Below are 25,310 nucleotides of genomic sequence, written 5' to 3'. Positions count from 1 at the left end.
AGCCTTTCAAGTATCCTAATATCTCTCTTGATGTATTTCTTTTGTTGTTTCTGCTCATTTCGAATTTCAGCTGTAACTAGTTTACTGAATTATCTTAAAAAGAGAAACATAGCACTAAGAAAAAAAGAAGTATATGGGGGGGGGGGACAGGAGTTTAAGGGATAACACCCACATAGGGGCGTGTTTTCAGAGAGCTCCCGAAAGCTAAGTATAATTTTGAGTGAAAATTAGAAATTAGGTTAAAATCATAACGTAATATTGTCTAATTTTGGTAGCTTGTTGTGTCTGTGTGATTTTGGTGTGAATTCCATTATTTAATTTAGAATTTAATGATACATTTCATAGATTTGAATATGGTGCCAATGTGACGCAAGATAATGGCGTCCAAAAATACGACGCCATTCCCGAATGAGGCTGGAGTTTGGATTGAAAGTGATAGTGGTGGGAGAATGTGCAGAAAGTGTAAGCAAAGTGAGGAGTTGAAGTATGTGTCAGGTTGTGAGATAGTTATGGTTGAAGAAAGCCAGAATGTGAGTGAAAATAGTGGCTTGATAGGGAATTGCGATGTACAAGATGGCAATGAGAGCGGTGATCAAAGAAAGAGTGAAAGCAACTACACAGAGAGAGAAAATGGTTTGAATGATAAAAAAAATGAGGAATTATTTGTAGGAAGTGAGATCGCTAGGTTGCGCGCAGTGATACAAAATGCGCAGCGACAATTAGAGCACCTGCAAAACTCTTTCCAGAGTGATTCAGCTAATATAAATAAACAGCATAAGAGTGGGAGAGTTTCTGAAATGAAGGAAAGAGTGTTGTATGGCGACTCGTTATTAAGAGGAGTGATAGATGGGAGTGTAACTAAATCGTACTTACCGTGTGCAAAATTTAAAGATGTAAGTGAGAGTATTAGAGTGCAAAAACAGAGGTGAAGGAATTAATAATTGTGGCGGGTACGAACGAATTGAAAGGTAATACATTTTTTATGAGAGAGGACTTGAAAGTATTGTTAAAGGTAGCGAAAGAAAAGCGTGACAGAGTTAGAATGGCGAGTTTGTTGCCGTGGTATGACAGAGAGGAGTTTAGAAGGAGGGCCATAATCGCAAATGATATTATGCACAGGTTATGCAGATGATGTGGTGTGGAATTCGTGGACGTGTGGAATGAGTTTGATGGGCAAAAGGACTTATACAAGATGGATGGCCTGCATTTGAATGGACTTGGTGTGCGGGGACTGGAAAAAGTGTTGCTGAATGAAGTGAAAATGGATGTGCAGAACGAGGGAAACTAGAACTACCAAGGAGGGGGGGGGGATATGCGGACATCAGTGAGACAGTTGAGTGTAAGAATGTATATAATGTACCCGAGCCAGCACTAAGGACAAAAAATGGGAATGGGACATTTAGAATAACGCATCAAGATGGGGGGGGGACAAAGGGATCACTGCATTTCATGTACACTAATGCCAGGAGTATTAGGAACAAGAAGGAAGAATTTTTGGCCTTGATTGGCTCTTTCTGGCCACACGTTATTGGCATTAGTGAAACATGGCTGATGGAAGATGATATAGTTAGTGGGATAGAATGTGTAGGTTATAGTGTGTTTAGGAGGGACAGAGAGAATAAAATGGGGGGAGAGGTGTTATTGATGATAGCTGATGAACTGCAGCCAAGGAAAATTGAAGTTGTATTGCAGGATAGTGAAAGGAGCTCATTTGAGGCTATTTGGTGTGAGATTGAGACTGGCAGAATAAAATATATAGTTGGGTGCTGCTATAGACCAGGTGATGGAATAGATGGTGGAGATAGCATGCATAAACAAATTTATGAAATGAGTGGAAGAAGGGTAATTATTATGGGGAATTTCAACTATGGTAACATTGATTGGAAGGAGGAGAGGACACATGTGAGGAAGGAAATGGATTTTATTCAATTATTAAGGGATAACTATCTGAGACAGCATGTAATTGAAAATACTAGGGGTGTGAGAGTGCTTGACCTGGTAATAGCATCTCAGAATTTCACTGTAATGAATATGACCATGTTGCCACCTATTGGTGAGAGTGATCATAAGGTCTTGACCTGGGAGGTGGCTAAAGGTGTGGAATTTTCGATTAAGACAGAGTATATGTGGAATTACCGTGCTGGCAAGTATGACAAGCTTAGGAGATTGCTTGGATCGGTGCCAATGCATGTACAACTGCAAGGGCAGGACGTCGATAGAGCATGGGAAGTGGTCAAGGATCATTTACAGGAAGTTATGGCTGATTGTATACCTAGGGTCCGAATAGTAAAACAAGTAGGGGTTAAATGGATGAATAACACCATTAAGCTTGAGCTGCAAAAAAAGAAACAACTGTGGAGGGAATTTAAAGAAAGGGGTGACCTGCAGGCACACGAACGGTATAAAGTGCAGGCCAGAAGGGTAACGAGTGTGGTAAAAAAAGCAAAAGCGGATTATGAAAGGAAACTAGCTATGCAAGCAAAAGAGAATCCCAAACAGTTCTTTCAATATGCTGTAAGCAAGAAAAAAACTGTACAAGGCAAAATGATTTTAAGGAATGACGATGGTAAAGAGGTAATTGAATCAGTTGATATAGTGGAGTTACTGAGCGCACAATTTGCAAAAGTATATCATCCAGGTGGTGACATTGAAAAAATGAAGGAACTATTAGTTTATACAGGAATTGTGATGAATGAAGTGGAGGTGAATAGTCTATTACAGAACCTTAATGTGAATACATCTGTGGGATTGGATGGTATACCAGCATGGGGCTTGTGTGAAGCGGCTAAGGAATTATCAGTGCCCTTGACCATGTTGTTTAATCTGAGTCTCGGGTCTGGTTTAGTCCCGAAGGTGTTGAAAGAGGGGAAAATAGTCTCACTGCATAAAGGAGGATCCAAGACTACGGTTGCAAATTACTGACCAATCAGCATATCAGGAGTTGTTGTCAAGGTCTTGAAGAAAGTAGTCAAGGGAAAAATACAGGAATGGATTGATGAAAATGAGATACTGTACAGGGGACAGCATGGCTTTGTGAAGGGTGGATCATGACTCAGTAACTTGCTCAAGTTTTATAACAAGGTGCCGGCTGAACTGGATAAGGGAAATGGGTTTAGAGTGATACTGCTGGACCTGGCAAAGGCGTTTGACAGGATACCACATGAAATTCTAATCCGTAAACGACAACATATGGTTAGCAGGGGTGTTAGCGCTAGGTTCTTTACTTTTAGAGTGGTAAATGAGTGAAATAAGCTGCCAGAGTCTGTTGTGGGTGCTATGACGGTGAGCGAGTTCAAGGCAAGGTATGATAGATACTGTGAGAATGTCGTATAGTTGTGTAGACATGATGTTTAGGGCCTCCCTCGACGAGTCTAAAGACTCCCTGGAGTCGCCTGAAATAATAATAATAGTGAATTCCTTCCATATCTAATTATCACATAAGTTGAAGCCATTTCACCTACATGATATACTTGAGTAAAGAGGGGAGAAAATAACCATCGAAGTATTTCTTTTTCTTAAGTCTCTCTCTCTCCTAACATCTCCATTCAATAGTGTTATTTATTTTCTTCTACTGCTATATAACAAAAGACCTCTCTATTTTTTTTTTTTATTGGCTTTCAAATCTTAATTTCTTTTCATATTCAAAGTTTCCTTTCCTTACTATATTTGTTACTCATGTAATCTGCACTGTACTGCTTCTGCATTTATTCATCGCTTTTCTTCTCAAAGTTTTCTACGTAATATCCTATTTTACTTCTATTCCACACACACATGACACACACACACACACACAGGTGCCTTGAATTATGGTAATGAAATTTCATACCATTTTTTTTTTTTTTTTAATGTTCTTGAACTCACTTTCATACACCTGATCATGTTTTCTTCCACTTTGCATTTGAAGTGTAATAATTCTCTATCTGTAACTCCAATTATTTTCTGAAATTTCTATATACCAACCCATTTCCTACACTGGACTTGATCATGGATTGCAATTGTTCTGAATTAAGGCAAAAGCAACTAAGGGCTATGAAACTAGTATATTAATAGACAGTCATATCCACCAATATTTTGCTTCTTGTTATCAGCCAATGTTCTTGCATTTAATATCTCTAAGCCTTCAAACTCATTGCTACTCCCTCTTCCCACTTCACTAATCCTCATGGATAAAACATCATAAAACATGATGAAACATATTTTTTTCCCCTTCTCATAACAACAGAGGTTCCTATCCACCCAAAAGATACTTATTATTATCATCATCATCATCACACACCCATGGAGAGAAAGACTCATGTGGGAGGTCCCGCTGTCTCCTACACACACACACACACCTCATCATACCATGCCTTTATTATTATTATTATTTTAGTAACTTCCAAGGAACAGACTCATCTTGAGAGGCTCACTCAATCAGCAATGTGTCTATCATAATGAGCTTTGAATTATTTACACTACCTGCACTCACAATGCACTCTAGTGATGCATTCCACTCTCTAACAACTTTTCATGTAAAAAATTTACTAATCACACACGTCTTCACCACATCTTTATACAACTTCTGGGAATGGCCTCTTGTTCTTTCCATCTTAACATACACTCTTTTTATGTCTTCTCTATTAATTTGATAGAATCCCTTAACTAACTTGAAGGTCTCTATCATATATCCTCTTTTCCTCATATCCACTAACTTCTGTAATCCACATTCTCTCAAACGCTCTTCATAACCAACACTCCAGAGTCCTGATATCACTTTCATTATTTGTCTTTGGACCCTCTCCAGTGTTTCCACATCACAGTGAAAACTAGGTTAGCAAATCTGAGCATATATGATCTGACAGTGCCTTATATAGAGGCACCACCACCACCTTATCCCTACATGTAAATGTACTTTTTATCATAGCAGTAATATGACGTGCAGTCTTTGCAACATATGCAATGTGGCCTTGGAACTTCAGTCCACTGTCTACCATCACTCCAAGATCCCGAATCTTATCCTCTTCCTGTACAGCTCCACCAATACAGTACATAGCCTTACATCTCTGTATTCCGAAATGTAGAACCTTGCATTTATTAATACTAAAACTGCAACCCCACTCATCTGTACAAGCTAAAAGACTATTCAAATCTTCCTATAGAGAATTAACATCAGCACTACTTCTGATAATTCTATCGAACTTTACATCATTGGCAAACATTTGCCCCAGTCAATCCACATGAAATATCATTAACAAATAATTAAACAGTAGGGGCCCAAGTACAGAACCCTGAGACACGCCACTGGTCATGTTCCTTTTCTGAGACACGGCTCAATCATACACTACACAATTTATCAACCCAATGTATTGATGCCAGTTGACTACAGAGCTTCTTATAATCATCCACCTTATTGTTCCATATATAGACCTTCTTGATAACAATTTTTTCCTGTTTGACTACCTTCCAAACCAATACCTCATGATCACTTTTACCAACAGGCATTGATATTTCATTCACAATGACATCCTATGAGGATATCACCAAATCTAACACTGATAAACCTCGTGTTGCTTCCATCACATCCTGCTTTAGATAGTTATCCTGCAGAAACTTAACAAAGTCACCCTCCTTGTTATTATTCACTATCCTTTTCCAATTCACATTCCTATAATTAAAATCTCAAATTAGGATTATATTTCTATTACTTGTCTAACTAAACATTTCACAATCGATACTCTCCACATTCATTAACCTATAACAGCATGCTATCATATATACTGATTCGATCAATTCTACAAACTCAGCCTCTTTATTTCTGATACTCCATACATTAGTATACAAGCATAACAATTCTGCACTCTTTGAGGCCATCCCATCAACACAATCACTCTTTACTCTCTCTCTGCTATAGTGCGCTTATCTCTTCATTCTGACCATTTCCCTGACTCTGATTTTCATTTACATTCTTATCATCCCCACCATTTTGCAATGGATCACTTTGCTCTGCTATAATCACTTCCTCACCTTTGTATCCATCCTGTTCCAATCCTTCCACAACTTGCTTCTATCTGACTCTGAGTGGTACTAATTTCATATGAACCCTGTGCGCTCTTAGTAAATAAGTCACTTAAATGCACTCACATTCTCTGCATTCACCACACTCTCAGGCAATGTATTTGAATAATTTACTACTATTCATGCAAAAAAAAAACAAACAAAAAAGCTCTTCTTACTCCCTTGCTCACACTCTTCTTATACAACTTCTAGAGATGACCACATTCTCCTCCACTTGCCACTATTCTATGAAAAACCTCTTAATGTTAATCTGATAAACACCCCTTACTGTGTATATATATTAAAAATAACTTAAAAACAACTATATAGCTGAATGATAAAATAGAAAATAACTAATTTATTTCTAAAGGCACTACTAGTTTTGTCTTTCTAAAAGACTTCATCGGGTACATTACACAGAAGTGAATAAAACAGAAATACACAATAAACATTACTTGAGTACATCCACCAAAGTTTTAAATTATCAATGACTGTTCATATTTGAATGAATTCTTGGATTAGCTGCGTTATTGTTCTTGTACATGAGGATGTGGTCTCATGACCGCCATAGCTGAATAGAAAGGAATAACAATTGGAAAGGTTGTGGCTCAGGTTGACATTAAGGTGAAGAGGATTTAGTGCAATTTTCTGTTGATTCCAAGATTTTTCTTTCAAGTTCATCATAGCATTTATATATGATTTTAGATTGATTGCAGTTTATTGAGCATATAGTGAATTGAGAATTAAGAACATGTCTAAATAAGGCTGTGGCTTATCTAGCATAAGATATCTCTGAGATTTTCTTTGATATGAAGCTCAATTGATTTCTGTGTTTGTTTATAATATGAGGAATTACAGCCACACACCAAAGACGGTACACATCTGGATACTTCAAGTTGTCGTATTTTGGTTTTGCCAAGTGAAGCCAGGATCGAAGCTTTGTTAAGGGAAGTGAATAAGGTATGAATCTTACATTTCTTGAGGATTTTTGCAATTTGTTATAAAGAGAGCTGATATACAGAATAGTGATATAGCTTTTCACATCATTACTCACTTCAACATAGTATAAAGGAGAATTAAACGAGTGAAATCGACTGTTTTTGATAACCATTCTCCTGAAAAACTGATAAAAGCAACTTTAATTCTTTAGCAATCTCTTCTTCATCATGATGAGAGTACATGGGTTCCCAAAATAGAAATAATGCCAAACTTTTAAGGTAGATAATGATGGGAACGAGTATGAAAATATCTGTAGATTTTCTATTGATCTTCAATTTTTAAAATGAACGAATACATTTTACATCAAGAAAAGGAGGGTAATGTTAACTTTTAGTTGCACTCTAAATTTTATCCTAGGATGTTGGTTGTTAAGATGGTTCAAGAACATGGCTCCAAATCAGGAAAACATCATCTATATATGTTTTCAGTATTCTTGGTCTCAGTGGAAAGGAGTTTATTACTTTTTTCCTTGAAGGCTTCTAAGTATATATTTGCTAGTACAGGTGACAGGGGGTTGTCCAGGGCTAACCTAAAATTTTGTTTGTAAGATTGTGTTTCTAAAAATGAAGTAACCTGAATTTGTACAATGACTGAAGAGTGTCAAGATTTTTTAGATAATTTATCTTGTAAAAGAACTAATACTTCTTCTGTGGGTACATTAATATGGGGTAGAAAGTTTTTTTTCACTTGGTTATAAATTAAATTGAAGCTTCCAAGAAATTATATTGTTAGTTAATCTTTTATCCAAGTGCAAGCAACCAAAGTTTGTGCATGAACTATCTTCATGTACAGAAGCTAATGACTTCACATTTGGGGTGTGTATAATGCTTAGCATTATATATAATGCTATTAATTATATATGACGTCATTAGCTTCTATGCACAAGCAGCATGGTGATGGGGATACTTCACACACAAACTTTGGTTGCTTACACTTGGATAAAGGATTAAACAAGAATTTAATTTCTTGGCATTTTTAATTTAATAAGGTAAGGGGTGTTTATCGGTTTTGATAAACCCCCTTCCTATCTGCCAGACTCTGCAAATTATATATTTTAAAATTTTTCTTCATACTCAAACAACAGAGACCACCTTAGTCAATCACTTCTAGATCCTTTCCAATATCTCTTCATCCTTTTGAAAATCAGATGACTAAAACTGTGCACAGCAGTCTGGCATCATTGCCAGAAACCATTGTGCCATCCTCACAATTTTAACAATGTTGAAATAAGTTTCACAGCTCACACATGCAACAAAAATTATATAGAATTTATTCAAAAACTCCAGTACATTTCATCCAACATTATGTGGTTGTTATCAGGCAGATAGACCATTAACTACATTCTAAAGATGAATAAAAATAATGAGTCCTAAATCAATATGCATATATATTAGCTTGTGTCTCAGTCAGCTGAAGTATATGATATTATGCCCTTAGAGTTCAAAGGAACAATTGTAGCATTGATGGAATATTATGGCATTATTATTAAATCAAATACATGAAACTAAGAAACATTTTTATTTAAATAATGCCCAACTTCTGAAATGTGAAAGCACTCTAAAAGATATTTTAAATCAAGATCATTTTGAGTTAATTTCTTGCATTTTGCTATCCTCGACCAACAGAGCACATTTCATCCATAAATGTAGATTAATATGTAAGCTTGAAATATTAGAAGGAAAGAACTGCCACAATACTCAACCAATAACTGCATCTAACCACAACAGATGTGTTATAAATTTAACCAACAGACCACTAACAAATGATGAATTAAATGTTCTGTCTAAAGGTCCTGATTTTTCCATGTCTTCTTGACATGTACCTCAGTTACAAATCATGGTAAATGTAGAAAAAAGTATCAGCAGAGAATTAAGAGAATAAATTATGTTTTGATATTGCTCTAATTTTATACAAAGCAAAATTACCTCCTTTAAATATACCTTTGTCAGAAATACAAGCTATTTGCTCCATATGCCAGGAACACCAATTTTGTTATCATGAAGACTGATAAAGGTAATGCCACTATTGTCATAAATACCACTGAATGTAATCACAAAATTAATATCTTATTAAGAGATAGATCAATCTACAGTGTTATCAGCAGGGTTCCAACAAAAAATCAAATCAATAAATTAAATACATTATTAGACAATGTACAATCGTGGGATGCTGCTACTGTCAAGAAGTTACGAATTCATCATGCTTCTCTGCCTTGTCTCTATGTAATGGATACAACAAAACTACTATTCAAAATACTGATAATTATCATCCTTCTACCAGACTACCTGATGTGAAAAGAATTTAAATATCCTACCTTCAGGGAACCTCAAAATAGCAAGGATTCTTCATAAATTCAATCTATGTCCTTCCTTCAAACCAGCTCAGAAAATTTCTTCCTTCCTACCATCAACAAAGGATACATTATCACCTCTATCCAGGTGTCTATCAAGTACCCTGCTCATGTCATCTTTACATTTTGGACAGACTGGCCATTCTGCCTTGATTGGAATTGAAGAACAATTCAACAAGGCTATATTACATTCTTGTACTCTGACAAGCTGTGCTTCTCATGCTATCAACACTAGGTAAAGAGTTCTTTGGAGTCAGATAAAACTTCTTCACTCTAGCAAGTTCAAATTTGATCATCTCTTCCTTGAAACACGTGAAACATTAAGAAATCACCCAAACCTGAACCGATCAGACTGTATGCCAACATCCAAGTTATGGAAAGTAATCACTATTAATTGATCCTTTTTTAAAAAAATTAATTAATAATTTTTTTTTTTTGTTTTATCTGTGCAACTTATTACAAATGTTCTTTTGAACTCTAATAGTGTAACACCATATACTTCAGTGCAACAGAGACATGAGCTAATACACCCATGATTTATGACTCATTATTTTGATTCATCTTTCTTTTGAATGTAGTTAATGGTCTGTCTCCCTGATGATGCCCACATAACATTCGATGAAATATATTGGAATTTTTGGATGCATTCTATATAATTTTTGTTACATGTGTAAGCTGTGAAACTTACTGTCATATGTCTAGTGCACATGTTCCAAAACGCTATTAATTTTAACAAGGTGTCCTCTAAATATTGGGTTCTCATCCACCATCACTCCAGATCTGTTATTTCCTTCACCTCTTCCAATATATTCCAACCAACTGTAACCTTACATCCTATCTTTGTTTCCCAAATTTTAAAACATTACATTTTGCAACACTGAACTGATAATCCCACTCTTCTGCTAAGCCACAACATCTGCTCTACTACCTAGAGTAGTAGAGTCTACCTCACAGCTCTTTCCAACTTTGCATTGTCTGCAAACAACTGGATATTCCCACTCAAACCTTCCTTAATATCAATAACATATGGAATTGAGATTAATTGAATAAAGATTGTAGTTGTAAGGGCTGCAGCAAGATAAGTTAATTTTATATTTACTATCCGATGGTATTATGTAGTTTTAAACTGGGTGTTGCTCTGTGATAGCTGTGATTAATTGAATGAATCACATTCAATTAACTGAATAGATCACAATGTGATAGCTGTGATTAATTGAATAAAGATTGTAGTTGTAAGGGCTGCAGCAAGATAAGTTAATTTTATATTTACTATCTGATGGTATTATGTAGTTTTAAACTGATTGTTGCTGTGATTAGTACATGGTCTTGCTCTTAGTCAAGCTCCCCTTGGCTTAACCCTCCTACCGGCCAAGGTGGATGAAATAGCAAGACTACCCCAGACTTTTTCATGGATCAAAACTTCATCGGCATTCTATCTTTTTATCAAGTATTTACCCTCCTCCGCTGTTAATCCCTTAACGGTGATTTGAGAACCATTAGCGGATTAACTGCGGTCGAGCGACTTTTGTGTCACTTGTCTTTACATGTGCTCTGTTACTTCGAATTTCTGGATATTTGATCGTTTTTTTTTTTTTTTTTTTTTTTTACTGAACAATTTATTTCTTGTGTCTCTTTCCAAAAATAGAAGCTCACGCTGCCAAAATAAAATAAATAATCAATCCTGAAATAACCATAGATCAGCCTTTGCAATGAATATACTTTAGTAATAGTTAATTTCCTCTACCTTACTGACAGTATAGATTCTTTTTCGTGAATTTGCAAATGTTTGTTTACGTTTAAAATATTTTGTCAAATATTTATATTTTTAAATAACATTTAGTGAAATAAATATGACATTTCGCTTTCTTTCTTTGCAAAATACCTTTATATGGATTATGACATTTCAATTTCCAGAACGATTGTTTTTTTTTTTTTTTTTTTTTTATGAACAACAAACGATTATAAACTGCATTACTTGGTTTCCGATATTGTATCTTTTTAGTATATTTTTTTAGTATCAAAAATTTATACCTAATGGTATTTTATCAGAGTCTCTTCGCCTTCTTTTGCTGAAAATTGCAACAGAGGTTTTTTTTTTTTTTTTTTTTGTAGGATGCACATTACTATAATATCCAGTGCTTAACCACTGTAGACATGTTGAAAATATAATAGGAAGGATATCCTGTATGGAATGATTTAAAATTTATGCTCATTTTTAGGATTTTATACAGCACCCCATCCCCTCCTGGAACTGAGTTGCATAACTACTTTAAATTTCTATAGCTTTGAAAGCTTTCAGACTGTATTCAAAATCTCTTATTTCAGTTTACCGTTTTGACAAAAGAAATAGAGCAATAATATTGTTGTATATCGAAGCTTCTAATTCTGTACTCTTTCTTTGAATCTGAAATCAGCGGTCTGCTGAAATTATTCTAATATTTAGAAATACTATGCTGTATTTTCAACATGTAAAACCCACACAAAGAAATTTCAATTGTGTTATTTCTGTTTCTTTTTTTTTTTTTTAAAAAAAATCTAAATATTACTACTTCTATTTCTGCTGATTGCTATTTCTGAAATACGTCTTAGAAATGCTGGACAATAATCCTCTTACCTAGAGGAAAAGCTAAAAGTCTTAGATTACTATTTTGAGAAACACAAGACAGAAAGTTTCCTAGAAGTCACACTAAATTGCCTCAAGCAAGAATGTCTTGTTTCATTTTCTGTTGTTCAGATACCCTAATACAGTAAAACTGACATTGCTTTTACAGGCTGATGAAGTATTTATGCCAAAAATGATTTCTTTATTTATAGTGATCAGTTTCACTTTTATTATCAAAAAATTCTAAATTATTTGATAATAATCTTGAAAAAAATTACTGCTATTGCTGTTCTTGCTTGCCATCTCACAAATGAATTGTATATTGGGTATATATACTTTCTAATATTCCTTTCTGCCCAGTAACAAGTTGTAGACTAATGGAGATTACCAACTCCCTCCCTCCCTCCCAACCACTGGGAACCAGATCAAAAGAACATGCCCAGAAGACAGCACACTAAAGTACCTCATGCAATAACTGAATATTTTACAGGCAGAAATTCCTTGTTCTGTTTTTCCATCTTTCTGATTGATTAGCAGACATTCGAAGCATATTCTGATATTGCATTTGTAGGATGACAGTGTTTTTAAATATTAATTTACCCTATTAGCCAACGTCGCATAACTTCCTGATTTATAATAATAGGGAAATAATATGTATATATTCTTATTTATAATTTGCAAATTTATAATAATCAAAACTTAGTTTCTGTGTCGAAAAAATTAAACGTTATGTTGAACAATTATTATGAAAAAATCATGAATGAAATAAAAACTGTACCTATGTTTCATAACAGCTTTCGGGTGTCTGGTAATGTTGCAACGGGAGGGGGGGGGGGTGATGCTATCAAAGTCGAAATAAAGTTCATTTGTATTGTGAAAGGAAATGAAATTTCACATTTGATGCGTTCGATATACATATTTTGAATGATAAAAATAAGCAAATGTATCACTTACTTTAAAAATTGGAGAATAAAATATCTGAATTATGCAGTAAATATCTATAACTGTTAATTTCATTTTGTAATGACCAATTATACAGGGAAAACAAGAAAGTGAAAGTACAAAGAACACCAGATTACTATATAATATAAAGAAAAAATTTAGTGATATGATTAAAGAATTTCATGTTATTCTCTATAAAGCAAAGTTGCTCCAGCATGTCCTAAAGGAAATCTGTGAAGTATTATTCGATTTCGATGGTTTTGTACAAAAATAATATAATCTAGAACGTCGCCAGCCGGTTTTCTTTTCTTTTTTTAAAAGAATATTTCAAATAATTATCATGAATTAATTTCTTCGAGAACAAAGAATAATGTTTTGTCTAGAAAGTGATTAGAAAAAAATAAAAAATGAAATTGGTTCTCCAAGGTAAGGCAATATTTAAGTGAAGAAATTATGCAAGACCTTTATTTTGTCCAGAAATTAAAATTGTATTGTACAATAAAAAGAGAAAACAAAAATATAAATAATTTCTCTATTTTTAGTCTATCCTATATAACTAAAATCCAGTTGACCAGCATAGAACAAGGATGTGGTTTCTTGTTATAGGCAACTGAGAGGTAGCTACAAACATGAGATAATCCAATTAACCGTTCTCTTCAGCGTGAGGGTTTATCACACCTTCTAATGGACAGGATGGTCAAATTGCACTTCTTATCCTGGTTCTTTAAACAGGTGGGCCGAATCAAATCCAGATTTAGTTGGACGTCTTTAGATGTCCTGGCCGTTTGGAAGGTTAAAACTTGTGGCACAGTGTACTCATTTGTCTCTGTCTTCTGTCACTCTTAGTGCATCCCCAACCTTAGTCCAGCAATACCAGAAACTTGATCTACCCATCACCCATGGGACCTGCCTCTTCTTCTTGCTCCTGGCATCTTGCCCTGCATGAAGAATTTTGCAATGTTCTCTTCCTTTCTTCTTGAAATGTGTCCAAAATATCTAAGAATTATTTTCTCCATTATAGCAGAGACTCGTTTCAAGATTTCATTGGTCCACGATGTTCAGGCTGGTTCTTTTTTTTCTTTTCAAGGAACTCAAAGCATCCTTCTACAGGTCCTCATTTCAAAAGTGTTGATCTTCTTAATCAACTTGCTCAGTGTCCAAGACTCTAAGCCATAAAGAACCACAGAAAAGACTAACAACCTGAACACTCTGATCTTTGGTGTTGATAGAGTTTTTCTGTTTTTCTATATCTTGGTTCGCTGAGTTAATGCAGATCTTCCCATTGTAATCTATCTCCATATGACTATCATTGGCAGAGAGCAATTGGCCAGGATAGATAAATTGATCAATTTTATCTATATTGGTAAGCAGTCTTGAAGTACTTCCTGATTCCTGTCTAGGATCATCAGCTTTGTTTTACTGATGTTAATATTGAGTCCGTATGAAACTATGCCATTCTATTCTTCCAAGGAGCTCATCATTTTCTGTTATTGCATATCTTAAGTTATTGATTCTTGAGCTACCTAACAATGTCTATATTCCAGTCATCGAGATCTTTGACGATTTCCTCAACATAGAGGTTGAAGTTCAAGAAAGAGTATACAACCTTGCCTTACTCCTTTTTATAAACAGAACCAATCATAACATGTAATTAATTCTAACTGCAGCAGTCTGGTTATTGTTGTAAAGGTCAACTTATTAACTGGATACATAGTATTTAGTTAAATTTTTTTAGATTGAATATTATTATAAATTCTGTTTTTTGTTCTCCATTCTGAGACAAAACGGAAAGGAGACAAAATGAAGAAGAAAGATGTGTAGGTTGGCGAGAAAATGAACAGAACGAGTGGTGCAATTTTTTAAGAATGGTATGGTGCTGTGAGTGTAATACGTATATATGAAGGAGATTGTGGATGCCCAATGGATGGACTATGAGGATTTTTTGAATCACATTAGGGAACATAGAGTAATGAGCAAAACAGATGGTGAGAAAGAGAAGCATGCGAAGAAAAGAGTGAAAATAAGAAAAGCATGGAAGACTGATGGAGAAACCAGTGTGCAATTAATAGTAAGATAATGAGCAGGACAGACAGCAAAAAAATGTATGCAACTGATACGATAATGAGGGTGAGTGAAAGTGAAACAGTGATGCAGAATTTGAAAGTAGAGTTGGTTTAGATAAGATAAGAGATGAAGCATATGTGGGATGACATGAAGAGAACTGTAATTATATATGGAAGAATGAAGAACACTGGAATGAATGAATGAATGAATGATCGCCATATGAAAGAGATAACAAATGACTCACAAGGGGCATTGTATGGAGATTTGATTATTAGATGCAGTGAATGAGAGGATGCACAAGATTTGTTTTCCCAAAGTTTTTTGCCAAGATAGATAGTGATGAACTTGAGTGAAGAATAAATAATGCAAATGGTATGTTAGCAAAAATATGTGAAGAGAAAAGACTGCAGTTTGTGAATGTGCAGGATGAATTTGAGGGATGAATAGATGAGTATAAGAGTGATGGATTGCATTTGAATGGTTTTGGTATAGGTCACATGAAGAGGTTGTTGCTGGAAGGGAGGGTAATGAATGCAGAGAACGGATCTGAGCAAATGATGAAGAATGGTGATGATGTGATCCTACTTGCTCAAGTCTGTTCACATCATCACCATTTTCAGAACTTCCAGTCTTATAATCACATTGCCTGTAATATGTGCATTCTTCACAATGAATTTTTTTTTCTTTCTTCATCTGGATGACTATATTTTCACATCTGGTGTCTTATTCATAGTTGCTCGCTAAAAAGTTCTAGTTAAAGATTGAAACTGGTATCTAAGAAGTCTATTTGAAACGTTTTCTGCAAAAATAACAGAACTCCATTGCATTCCACTTCAAAGATTTTAATTAAAACATCAATATAAATAAATAACAGAAGAATTAAAATTTAATACTTGCACATTTACGAGCATAGGATATTTTGTGATTTCATCATCTTTGAGTGTTGGTGGCAGAAAGAGCTGAACTTTAGCTTCTGAAATACAGAACACAAGTTTTTGTTACTAAATGCTTACTAAATTATTAACTTTTTTCCCCTAAAATATTCAAAAATGTTTTCATATTTTCTTAAACATTTTATTTTAATTATATGGTACAGCAAATGGAAGTGGTTAAAACATAATTGCATTAACATCATTATTAATTATAGACTACATATACACTACAATACAATATCATAAGCAATCATGAATCACAGATTAAAAGAAAATTTATGATAATCTTGCAATTCATATAGTCTCATCACCCAGAAATTGCAGGAGAGCACAATTTCTTTTTAGTGTGCTTTGTTGTTGGAGAGGGTATGAACGGAGTCTTATTTTCTAATTTACAGGGTACATATGCACAGGTGCCATAGAATGTTTTGAGACAGCCTGATGTAAGTTACAGCTCATTAAGGGAGTTCTAGCTGCATAGTTCTGATTGAGGTACTTTGATGATGGGTACAACATATCCATTATCAAAGGATTAATTATTATTATGAGGCTTCTCCAAAGAGTTCAAGGACTCATTGCAGGAGGGCACTTTACTCCACTGCACACATCTCACCGTCTCCCCTACTACTTAATTCTCCTACTACACATAATTACCATCGATGCCATCTACCACCCATCATCACCAACAGTATGTTTTCTCCATAAATTGTGTGTTCAATTCTCATAATTGTTAATTTTCTAAATGATTAACATGCTCATTTTAGACTGTGTGTGTGTTCTACTTTATTCATTTTTTGAAATTATGGATTCTACAACCATGTTAGAATAACTCTTTTAATTATCCCGATGTTTCAATCTTCATATCAAGATCATCATCTGGAGCATACATAAATATAAAAGACAAGATGCGTTACATTTCAAACCGTAAGCTAGAGAAACAATGATTTGATCGCATGCTACTCACTGGAATGACCTCTAGTGAAAAAATTACATCAAGCTAATTTAATTTTTGATTACATGAATTAATATTCTTGCTTACAGATGGTTTTCCTTCCAGTAACAGTGATGTCCTATTTCTATTATTACAATTGTTATTTTTGATTAAAAAAAAAATTTTTATAAATTACAACATGAATAAACTTTCTTATAGATTTTTTTTTTTTCCCCCTTAACAGTGATGTCCTATTTTTCAGTATTAAAGTTGTTATTACGGATTCATTTAGGATCCTGGATTTTCTAGAGTCCTGTTTATAGTTGTTCTTAGAGAGGAAGGATTCATGGGACAAATATATGTCTTCCATATGTATGGGATTTTTAGACCATCATTATTGTTTAGATTGGGGTGGTTGATAATGATCTCGCAAGCTTCCTTAAATATGTGTTCATACCAAAACATGGTAAACGTGGTATGAACGCAAATTTAAGGAAGCTTGCGAGATCATTATCAACCACCCCAATCTAAACAATAATGATGGTCTAAAAATCCCATACATATGGAAGACATATATTCATCCCATGAATCTTTCCTCTCTACGAACAACTATAAAAAGGACTCTAGAAAATCCAGGATCCTAAATCCATAATAACAACTTTAATACTGAAAAATAGGACATCACTGTTAAGGGGGGGGGGAATCTATAAGAAAGTTTATTCATGTTGTAATTTATAAATAATTTAAAAAAAAAAATTTTTTTAAATCAAAAATAACAATTGTAATAATAGAAATAGGACATCACTGTTACTGGAAGGAAAACCATCTGCAAGCAAGAATATTTATTCATGTAATCAAAAATTAAATTAGCTTGATGTAATTTTTTTTTTTTTTTTTAACTAGAGGTCATGCCAGTGAGTAGCATGTGATCAAATCATTGTTTTTTTAGCTTACGGTTTGAAATGTAACACAGTTTGTCTTGTATATTTATGTATGCTCGAGATGATGATCTTGATATGAAAATCGAAACGTCAGGATAATAAAAAGAGTTATTCTAACACGGTTGTAGAATCCATAATTTCAAAAATGAATGCTGATCACTGTGTAACACTAAAAGAAAGGATGTTCTACTTTATGTTGCACTAGCGCAGCATGAAACATGTCCTGGCATGAATGCACATTATCTTTAATGTACCACAATGAAGTACAGTATTCACAGAGATAATGCAGCTGTTATGTTTTATACTGTAATATTAATGACATGCTAGCTTGTTTGTTAATGACGATGTTCAGAATGGACTTTGATTGTGATTTTTTTTAAAAGCCTGTGAATGTCATTCCTGTCCAGTGTTACACCAAATAAGTTACAGCATTACCAACATTTGTACACCATCTGCCATACTTTGCTTTGAGTGCACTGACTAGGAATGTACTCAAAACAGACTCAGGCAACCCATTCCATTCCTTCACTACTCTCCAAGAAAGAAAAAAAAATGTAGTCTTCACATCTTTGCTAACCACATTCTTGATCAATTTCAAGAAACGACCACTAGTTCCTAACATATTAGTCACATATTGAAAAATTTCCTTGTATCAATCCTATAAAAGCCTTTAAGTAACTTATCTGTCATGATATATCTCCACTTTTCTGTTTAGCAACCAATTTTTGTAACCTACAAATCTTTGATATATCCCCCTAAGGAACATTCAATAGACTGTCATTGTCTTGGTCACCAAGAAAGTGACAGTCTATTGATTCAACCAGAGAGGCATGTGGTGAGGTTGTGTGTAAGGATAGAAAAATTAGAACTTCATGGTTGACTCAGAAAGGCAAAAAGGCAGTCAAGGAAAAGAAGAATGCATATTAAAACTTCCTGTCAAGTAAGTCAGCTTATACTCTTGGAGAATACAGAGAAAAATGCAAGTAATCTAAGGACTGAGTAAAACTAGCTAAACAAGTCATGGGAAGACTTTGGGTAAGAAAAGAAAATAAATATCAGGAAGTTGGCAAAATATTCTGGAGGCTATCGAAAAGCTTAGAAATAAAGAAAAGAGTATAATAAAAGAATCAGAGATGATAAAGGTGACATGAAAACTGAAGATATTCTAGATGTCTGGAGTAATTACTTTGATAAAGAATGATAAATAATACAAGAAGTGAGAGTATAGTGATAGCATACTTTTAAAATGAATGCAATTAGGAGTACTTAGCAATACTTGGGTTAGAAAAAGCATCAAAAACCTGAAATGCAGAAAGGCAGCTGGCGTAGATGATATTTGAGTGAAACATGGTTGAATGAAGACAATATCCTAAGAGGAATAGAAATGGAAGGGTACAGTGTTTTTCACAAGGATAGAAAGGGCAAGAAGGAAGGGGGGAGTGCTACTGACTATATCAGGAAACTTATGTCCACATAAGTAAGAAATAAAGGAAAGAGTACAAAGTTTGTACAAACTTGTGCAAAGTTTATGCCTGAAGATACTTCAGGCACAAACTTTGTTTGCTTACACTCGGATAAAGGATTAAACTAAATTTATTATAATGATGTAATTGTGAGTGGAGTTTTACACTTTCCTCCAGTTGATGAGAAGTGATGTGTGAATGTATTTCGAAGGTCAAAAGGCTGAATAAGGCAGACATAATATGGATGAATGAGGGGATTAAAATAGGAGACTCAAAATATATTTAGTTGGATGTTGCTATAGGCAAGGGAATGTGGAAGATGGTGATGAAGAAATATATTAGTGAACAAAGGAAGGGCGATTATTACGAGTGATTTTACTTATGGCAGTTAGATTGGAATGAAAAGAAGTAAAGAAGGAGACGCAAGGATTGAGAGTTTTAGATCCGATCATTTCATCAGAAGATGTAATTGTGATTTTGGAAGTTTTTTCCCACTTGGTTAGACTATAATAAATTTAGTTTAATCCTTTATCCAAGTGTAAGCAAACAAAGCTTGTGCCTGAAGTATCTTCAGGACTGAGGCAACTCATGTAAAAGTGGACCAAGCTCTCATCACTTCTTGTCTTAGTATCTCCCATAATGCAAAGCACATCTCCTTGCAGACATGTATACTGCTATGCATTAAGGGAAGGGCCACTACTCTAAATCCAGAATAATTTAATAATAAGGTGAGACCTTTTGGCAACTCATATCGGTAACTCGTATTGCTTCCACCTTGGTATCACAACCTCTGGGTCTGGCTCCCACTGATGAGACCTCAATAAAGGTCGAAACCAGTCTGGGTAGTGGTCCTTCCCTTAATGCATAGCAGTATACATGTCCGCAAGGAGATGTGCTTTGCATTATGGGAGATACTAATACACGGAGTGATGAGAGCTTGGTCCACCTTTACCACGAGTTGCCTCAGTCCTGAAGATACTTCAGGCACAAACTTTGTTTGCTTACACTTGGATAAAGGAATAAACTAAATTTATTATAATGATGTAATTGTGAGTGGAGTTTTACACTTTCCTCCAGTTGGTGAGAAGTGATGTGTGAATGTATTTCGAAGATCAAAAGGCTGAATAAGGCAGGCATAATATGGATGAATGAGGGGATTAAAATAGGAGACTCAAAAGTGCAGTATGAGAGAGATAAGAGCAGAAATTAGCAAATCAGACAAAGAAAAACTCTAGAAAGTATTTTTGATATGTGGCAAGTAGAAGGAAGAATGATTATGGTAAGATGATGTTAAAGGATGAAAATGGTAGCTGCTGCCAAAGGTATTGTTGAGATATTCAGTAATCAATTTATAAGGATGTTTTTTTATCTTCATCAGGGTAAAAGCATGAGAAACTCAAGTGTAAAAGACATAGGAGAGCATGGCTCAATTGTAAGTGAGCAGGAGGTCACAAGGTGAGGAAATAAATAAACTTGATGTCAATAAGGCAACAGAGTATGATCACGTATCACCATGTGTCTTAATGGAATGTTCCAGGGAATTGGCAGTAGCATGCCTGTTTAATAAGAGTCTTACAACAGCACAGGTACCAAGAGAGTGGAAAGAAGGTAAAACTGTTCCACTGCATAAAGGTAGTGATAAGGCTGTGGCTCAAATTATAGGCCAATATCTATTTTTGGAGTTGTGGTGAAGGGACTAGAGAGAGATACAGAAATGGATAGATAACAGCATTATTCTCTGTGGTTGTTAGCATGGGTTTGTTAAAGGGAGATCGTGTTTTACTATCTTACTTATGTACTATAACAAGGTGACAAATACCTTGGACAGGGGAGATGCATATACAGTGGTGCACTTGGATGTTTCAAAAGCTTTTGATAGACTACCACATAACAAGCTCTTAAATAAATTGAAATGAATGGGATTGGACAACCAGTCAATGATCCAACTTACAAGTTGGATCAGTGACTGGCTGTCAGATAGGTGTCAGAAAGTTGTATATGGGTGCACTATCCTGATAGAACAAGGTCACTAGTGTTTGCCACAGGAGTCAGTTTTGGGATCACTGTTGTTCAATTTGTATATTAATGATATTGGGATGAGTTTAACTGGTGATATGCAGCTGTTTGCAGATGATGCAAAATTAGGGAAAGCAATGCAGAGTCAAGCAGATGTTTTGGCCTTAATTACTGTGGTTATAGTGTAATTTATTATTTAACTGAAAAGCTGTTATTTATCTTAAATACTGTCACGTGCATGATTCCTGATGAATGGAAAGAGTGCAAGATAATTCCATTACACAAGCGTGGAGCTAGGACTGATGCTGCATAAAGACCAATTGGTATCCCTTGTGTGGTCATCAAGGTATTGGGAGGGCTGGTTTGGAACTGCATTTAAAACTGAATAGACAGCACTGGGGTCCTCTATACAGGAGATAGCATGGTTTTCTTAAAAGGCAGGCTTTCTCACATTTTATAATAAGGTGACAGCAGAACTGTATAATGTGAATAGATATATCATGACACTTCTGGATTTTCCCAAAGCATTTGAAATGATTTCGTATGCAAGGTTGTTATTCAAAAGGATAGGCATCAAAATCAATTTGTGAAATTGACAGCATAGTAGATGACTGAAAGTTATCAAAAAGTGATGTATGGAAGTTCAGAGGCCAGAAGGGCTTCTAAGACTTGAGCCATCCCAATATATTAATGATACTGGAGGTGGTCTGGACCAGTGGTCTCCAAACTTTTCGCCGTGAGGGCTACATTGGGTACTTCAGCACTGTTCAGAGGGCCGTAGTAATAAAAAACTCTAGAACTAGATATATGAGTTTTATTGAAAGCAGATAAAAACTGATTACATAGTATGTGAGATTAAATTATCGTATATTAATGACAACAAATACTATCAGCAAATCCTCATATTTTTATCACAAATTATAATAAAACCATTAATGTGAATGATGTAACTGTGTTTGTGTTTTTAAAATCTTATTAAACTCAGGTTCAAATTTTGAAGTGCTAATTACAAATTTTTGCTAGTTGTTAGTTTTTCAACTGAATATACACCGAAAATTTACATGCAACTTTTTTTTTAATTTCGTATAACTTAGTTTTTTGTCAATGAATACAGATCAGGAAATTTTTTTTAAATTTTGTTTTTTGCTCGTTAGTTCATTTTAACCGTGTTTTTACCGACTTTTTTAAGTGTTCTTATTTCGTGCGACATACATTTTTTTTGTTGATAAAAAAGTTTATTTGGATATAACTTTTTATTTCGTTTTGAATTCTTTTAAATTTTTTTTCTTCGTTAGTCCATTTTAACTGACCTTTTACAGTTAGAAAGACCATAACTTGGATTACGGTTACTTTTTGCTATTGGGGAATATATTTTGAATGCAATTTTAATTAATGCATTTGAAATCTATCAATACCCTGTTTTTTTTTTTTTGCGGATTCTTATTGAAAAATTAGTCCAATTGGTGGGCCGGATAAAATCATATCACGGGCTGCATCTGACCCGTGGGCCGTAGTTTGGAGATCCCTGGTCTAGACTCTAGGGGATGACAATGGGAAAGGCAGGACTAGTTCTGCCAAGAAAAAAAATTAAAAATGTGGAAATGTGTCAGGTATCATGATCTAAACTCTACAGGGTTATTTGTATTTTATTTTTTATGCAGCTCTCACTCATGAAAGATTTTTCTGTAAATCCATAGGATATTTGTACTGTGGGTGGACTAAGGATTTTTTCTATTTTTTAAATTAATTTTATACATTTTTTGATATTTTTTATTTATTTTTTACATATTCCAGAAACCCTGCTCTAGAGAAGAAACATAGAACACTCCAAACATGGAAAATAGATAAAATATTGAAAACATCAACTGAGGACCTATAGAATGAATAGGTGTGAATTAGTATGGAATGCGAGAGAAATCAACCCAAAACACTAAACTTGTACAAGGCAGTGTTCAAATCAATTTTAACTTATGGATCTGAGAGCTGGTTTAAAAATAAAGCAGTTGATCAAAGACTGGAAACTACTAATATAAGAATCCTGGGAAATATTAGGGGACTGAAAAGGTGGCATCATATTAAAATGCAGATATTATGAATGAACTTGACATTGTTAGCATTCAAGCATGCATGAGAGCTAATCTAAGGTGGTATGGTCGCACTTAAACAGAACAGAATGGGAAAGGGAAGGTTAACAAAACAAGTGTCCTTTGTCAGTATGGCGAGAAAAAGAACCAGAGGAAGATCAAGATCTAGGTGGATTAATACAGTAAGAAGTGCCTTAGAAGACAGAAATATGAGATCTGATAATATTGGAGTCTCAAGAGATAACAGATTAATTTGGAGGAAATTTGTTGTCATTAAGTTAGTAATGATGTAACTTTTTCAAATATTGCTATCAAAATATCATATACACTCCATGAGGGTACATTTCAGGAATCTGTTCATGATTATAAAAATTATCTCAGTAAAAAAGAAATCAAGCCTGCTAAAATCAGAGTTTACTTTTCTTAACATTACAGTTTAACAGAAATAAATCAACTTACGGTAACCTCCATTGATAGGCACTTGGAATGTACGGACTTGTGGCAATGCTCGTTTATCAACTTGTTTCCTTAACTCATCATTTGATTCCAAAAGAGTCACTTGGTAAAAGAAAGAAAAGTGGTTAAAAAATGTATTAGTGCAATTTTTAATAGCACATACAGTTAGCTCTACTAGAGTGAACTCACAGGAATAGTTCATTATAGTGAATATGCTAGTTAATTTCATTTAGCATGGCAATTATGCTATGGAGTTTTTGCTGGGACTTTTGGTAATTTGTCATAAGTAAATACATTATAACTTATTGCTGTTCCTATGTCAGTTATAGTGAGAGTTAACCAAGTAATTTTATAAGCTTGGTTATTTAACTCCTAATCCCAAGTATGCAAACAATTAAGTTTGCACCTGAAACATAGTTCAAGTCTAAAGATGGTACAACACCAGGGCAACTCATTGTAAAGGTGGGTAAAATACTAAGAATAGTGATCAGAGCTTTACCCACCTTTACAATGAGTTGCCCTGCTGTTGTACCATCTTTAGACTTGAACTATGTTTCAGGCACAAACTTAATTGTTTGCATACTTGGGATTAGGAGTTAAATAACCAAGCTTATAAAATTACTTGGTAACCCTAATATACAATATTCCCAAGTTAAAAAATTAATTATATATATATATATATATATATATATATATATATATATATATATATATATATATATATATATATATATATATATACATACAGTAGACGCAACTTATTTTGATCACTTTGGGACAGTCACTTTTCAATAACAATAACTGGCTTCCATGACATTGCTGAAGACATTAATAACTTTTAATAGCAACAACATAAAATTCATTTTAAAACCTTATCTAGTGTCATGTGTTTGAGTATAATAGTTCACGAATAAATTGCTCATACTCATAATGCCTTTTGAAGTTAGTTGCTTTATGTTGCACACCACGACGAAGTATTCGTAGCTTCTTGCATTGGTTAGAGGAGCTTCTAAAATTTGTTCTTCTATACTTGTATTAGGTTCAGTTTCTTCTCCTAATTTAACGTTCTCATTGGAACCAACCTGACATATTTCCGACAGTGTCATTATTATTATTATTATTATTATTCAGGCCTCCAAGGAGTCAAAAGACTCATCGAGGGAGGTCCTTTCTAAGACATAAAGTCTGTCAAGACTCATCGAGGGGAGGTCTCCCCCCCCCCCCCTGAGAAACACAAAGTTTATCATACCACTCCTTAAACCCACTGACCGTTCTCGCTCCCACCACTCCATCAGGCAATGCATTCCACGGCTCAACCACCCTCCACACAAAGAAACCACTCCTTACCCTCTTGCTCACAGTTTCCTTTCGTAACTTCCAGGGATGGCCTCTTGTCATCACTCCTTCCCGCTGATCAACCAAGCGAAAGAACTCCCCAGTGTCAACCCTGTAACCACCTCTCAACAGTTTAAAAGTCTCAATCATATCACCTCTCCT

At 34.6% G+C, this 25,310-nt stretch overlaps 1 protein-coding gene across 2 annotated transcripts in view; it reads right to left on the bottom strand.

Annotated features, from left to right (window-relative positions):
• The window catches only part of LOC150101779 (dipeptidyl peptidase 4-like), a 576,437-nt gene that overhangs the window by 76,969 nt on the left and 474,158 nt on the right, over nucleotides 1–25,310 (bottom strand). For both annotated transcript variants that reach the window (XM_090400235.1, XM_090400236.1), the window contains exons 15-16: nucleotides 23,817–23,915; nucleotides 15,888–15,963 (exon numbers count right to left, since the gene is read on the bottom strand). In XM_090400235.1, coding sequence (XP_090256361.1) covers nucleotides 15,888–15,963; nucleotides 23,817–23,915 — 175 coding nt within the window. The remainder of the gene's footprint in view (nucleotides 1–15,887; nucleotides 15,964–23,816; nucleotides 23,916–25,310) is intronic.

Source organism: Typopeltis vanoorti, chromosome 11 (genome assembly GCF_054136105.1).
Source record: "Typopeltis vanoorti isolate ZY-2024b chromosome 11, IOZ_Tvanoo_1.0, whole genome shotgun sequence".
In the NCBI taxonomy this organism is placed as follows: Eukaryota; Metazoa; Arthropoda; class Arachnida; order Uropygi; family Thelyphonidae; genus Typopeltis; species Typopeltis vanoorti.
This window is presented reverse-complemented; position numbering and strand designations above follow the sequence as displayed.